Genomic DNA, 4,109 nt, shown 5'->3' with positions numbered 1-4,109 from the left:
TAATCTAATTTTGACTACAAATTCGATTGTTTTTATTAAAATAAACCCATAAAATTCTAATCTTCCTATTAAATACACTTACATAAATTCGAAAAAAATTTACAGATGGCATGTTATGTTTTATACCAACATGGCTCCAGTGGGCACAAAACGATTTTTCACAAATCACCTATCTAATAGCTGACAAGTAGCTTAGGAGACCTCGAAATCGATCCTGATTATTCACTTTTGACATAAATTAAACATCATCGAGTATATTACCTGAAATAGAGACGAAATGTCATTTAATTTGTTTGAAAATTATTCTGCCAAATTATTACGGTGACAACTGCGCTCCCGAATTGCCAGCCCGAATTGTTTCACTTGAAATCGACCAGTTTAACTTGAGCTTTGCTATAATGGACGAAAATTGAAATATTACATATTTCATTACCGATGAAATGTGATTCGGTATGTTTTATAATTTATTGTTTTGCTGGTTTTCCCACACCACCGATTGGAACAGCCTCCCGTTGTTAGAGATATTATCTTTATTGTAATAAATACAGAATATTTTTGGAATATTCATTATAGTCGGTTCTTGGCGCTGTACTATTTCAGCTTTCTAATCTTTACCTGATGAGTTACCAGGGATGGATGGCCCTTATTTCGACTTTATTTCTGGTTATATGTCTAACATATACAAAGAAAAAATCCTTAGATTCAGCTGAGCGGTAGCCCCGGTTTGGCGAAAAAGTAGCTAGTCCAGCTGGATCGAAAGAATTTTCTTTGTGTTGTTCGGTTTTTGGATCAATAATAACAATTTTCACAAAAATCGTAAAAACACCATGATATTCAATAAAATAAATATTAATAAAGGAATTGAGTTTTTTAAAATTCCGCAAGATGGCGTGATTTCAAATTCAAGCTATCAGCTCTTAGAAACTTGTCAAATTTTAACATTACATAGTATATTTTGATTTTATAACAGTGTCTACAGTCTTTAAATTACCCGACTACGTCAAAGAGGATTATGATTTTATCAGTCTACGTATTTTCTACCCACTGGTCAATCAACAGACTAGATTCCTAACCTAAAAAGGTTCACTGTTTCTTTTTTAGTTTCTCGCCAAACTCAGGGCTGTAGTTCTCGATGTTTTCACTTATACTTGTTGCCACCGATATTTCTGTTACTGGTTCTTTTTCTTCATTTTTCTCATCAAAATATATAGCTACATCATCGTTGTTTTGTACGTCATCGATTGTATTTTGTGGTGCAGGCAACACACTAATATGTCGTATGGAATGTTCGGCCTTTAAGTCGCATTCAGTTTGAGGTATGTCACCTCTGTGTTGTTGATGTGTGATTTCATTATGCAGCATTAGTTTAATATTCTGATTTGTGCTTTGAATTTCTTGATCCACATTTGCCTTTTGTTCATTATATTCTACTGGTTTTACAGTTTGTATATTACTACCCTGTTTCGTTCTATCTATAGGCTCATAACCAGCTGGTAGAATAAGTCCACCATTGTCTAAACCTTGATAATTTGGTTTAATTTGAACAGGACGTTGCAAGGCCTGGTTGTGATTTGGTATCCGGCCAGTATCATGATAATTTGGCGTATGAATTTGAACTCTCTGTTGATTTTGATTAGGTTGTTCTATTGCCTGTAATATGCTCTGTAATAGACCTTCAGATAATAACTGCGCGTGAGGTATTGTTGGGCTATCCTTGCTTGGACCATCGGCAGATTGAATCTGCAATGAATAACTTCCTTGTTTTCCTTTAACTGGTATATTTTCATAATTACCTTGGCTGTTAACGTTGTTTAGATTTTGATTTGTGGATACGATCTTTTGTTGCAACTCCTTAGTCTCTTCGCTTAAACTCTTGATTCTCTCTGAAGTCTTCAAAATCTGATTGGTGACTTGTTGTAATTTATCATCTTTATAAATATTTTTCGATCCATCTTTTAACGATTTACTTTTTTGTACACTTGATTTCTCTGTTTTTTCCAATTTAATATCGTTAGGTACAATCGTTTGCACAAAGGTGTGTGATGCGGTTGCTAAATCTTTGGAATTGTAGGAAACTGAATCGCTGCCAGGTACAGGGGTGTTGAAGCCGTTTTGTGGTGAAATCAATGTTTGTTGACTCTTTGACAATGTAGACCCTAGAGAGCTTAAACTTGCTACATAACTTGATGCCAGATCAGACGGTATTTTATCGCCATATGTTGCCGCTTTCAGAATAGCTTCGTGGTACGGACAGTGTTTCAAGATTGCTGCTGCTTCCAAATTCGATAGATTGGCCAGAATATTTCCGTCTAAAGTTGCTCTAATTTCGTTGACACTAGACGCTGAGCCAGTATGATCAACCGTGAACAAAGGTACTGAATAGGAATCAACTGGTGATCCATATGAACTGCTAGGTTGCTGGTGCTGGTTATGGAAATTTAAAGGATTTCCCGAATGTGGAAGACTGTACAGATTAGAAGGTTCTATTGATAAGGACAAACTTTCAATTCCGGGGTTTCCAATGTTATGGTTCACGTCTTTAGTATCTCTGATTGGTGGTGGTAAGTACGTCGGTCCATGAGATGCATGATTATTACCGTGGATATCTTTATGATGAGTATTGTGACCAATTTGTTGGATCAGGCCTTCGGGTACTGGTTCCCGGAATTTGATCGGGTGTCTTGGGGTAATGCCCCCAGAGTGGCCTCCTCCTGTCAAGGATCCATAAGGCAGAGGGAGGTTTGATGATGGGGGTCTTGGAGGAGCTCCGTATTGACTTCCTGGAGGGACACCGTATACTCCTGAAGGTGGAATCAGCCCTTTGGCTCCTTGTTGTCTTATTGATGATGGATAGTGACCATTTGAAAGGGAATCCAAAGGCGGTGCTCCATAACTGTCAGATGGGATAGCTTGGATAAACGACAAACCGGAGTCATGGTTCGGTAAGTTCTGATTTTCAGTATAATGAGCCTCAAAGACCGTTTTAGATTGATCTATGTCGTTTGATTCTCCACCTACAAGAGCTTTCAAGTCTATATCGGCTAGGGCATCATGATGGACGCTGGAGTATCCTGAAGATACCTGAGCTCCAAAGAAAGATTGTCCATGATCTATATTTGGCAAGGGTTGGTCCAGATTTAGATGGATTTCCTGGACTGGGGGTGGTGGACCGTATTGATCTCCGATATGCTGTTCCACATGACCACCGATAGGGCGTGATACTCCGGGAATGGGTTTCCATCCGTCGTAAAGTACATGAGGAGGTGTCGGAGGAGCAGGAATTCCAGGGTGTGGTGGCCTAGGGTTTGGATCTGGTTGGGGTGGACCATAGTGCACATTGCTGACTTGATGGACAACGACTTGATCGTTGGGTCCTATAGGTCCTAAAGCATGACCTGGTGGACCATAGGTATCAGCAGGGATAGGGAAGTTTGGTTTCAAGTCTAATGGAAGATTTGGTAATGGTGTGCCGTAGATGGGGGCTGGAAGATTAAGTCCAATATCAATGTTGTTATCAAAACCATGGCTAGGTAGTACAGGCGGCAAAGACAGAGGAATAGGTGGTACACTCAGCGGTGTTCCATAAGATACTTTGGGTGGCCCATAAATCGGTTTAGGCGGTCCGTAACTTGGTTTCGGTGCACCATAAATTGGTTTCGGGAAACTGATCTTTGGTGGTTTGAAAGGTGCTCCATATATTGGTTTTGGAAGATTTTGTTTGGGTGGACCGTAGAGTTTCTTGGGTGGCCCGTAAACTGGTTTGGGTGGACCGTAACTTTGTTTTGGTGGCCCGTAACTTTGTTTAGGTGGCCCGTAAAGTTTTGCTGGTGGCCCGTAAACAGGTTTCGGTTTGATAACGGGTGGTGGCGGGCCTTCGTAGTTGTGACTAGGGAAGACCACTGGTGCGGGGGGCCCGTAAGCTCCTGCCGGCGTTTGGAAACTTTGGAAGATGTTGTTGTTGATTTCTGGTACTCCGTAGATGGGGGCTGGTTGCGGAAGATCTGGAACGGTGATAATTTTTGTGTTACTATAGTTTTATGCAATGGAGGGCCCAAAAAAATTAACAGATGGTATCTGACAAGAGCTCGCCAGCTCGCCTTACAAGATGG

At 40.2% G+C, this 4,109-nt stretch overlaps 1 protein-coding gene across 1 annotated transcript in view; it reads right to left on the bottom strand.

Moving 5' to 3' along the window:
- Positions 1-573: 573 nt before the first annotated feature.
- The window catches only part of LOC113228346, a 10,444-nt gene continuing 6,908 nt past the window's right edge, over positions 574-4,109 (bottom strand). The window contains exon 3 of the mRNA XM_026461611.1: positions 574-4,001. Within this exon, the coding sequence (XP_026317396.1) occupies positions 1,084-4,001 (2,918 nt within the window). The 3' untranslated portion in view covers positions 574-1,083. The remainder of the gene's footprint in view (positions 4,002-4,109) is intronic.

This window comes from Hyposmocoma kahamanoa, unplaced genomic scaffold (assembly GCF_003589595.1).
Source record: "Hyposmocoma kahamanoa isolate Upper Pololo Valley unplaced genomic scaffold, ASM358959v1 227, whole genome shotgun sequence".
Taxonomy (NCBI): Eukaryota; Metazoa; Arthropoda; class Insecta; order Lepidoptera; family Cosmopterigidae; genus Hyposmocoma; species Hyposmocoma kahamanoa.
Note: the sequence above shows the minus strand (reverse complement) of the source record. Positions and strands in the feature narration are given on the sequence as shown.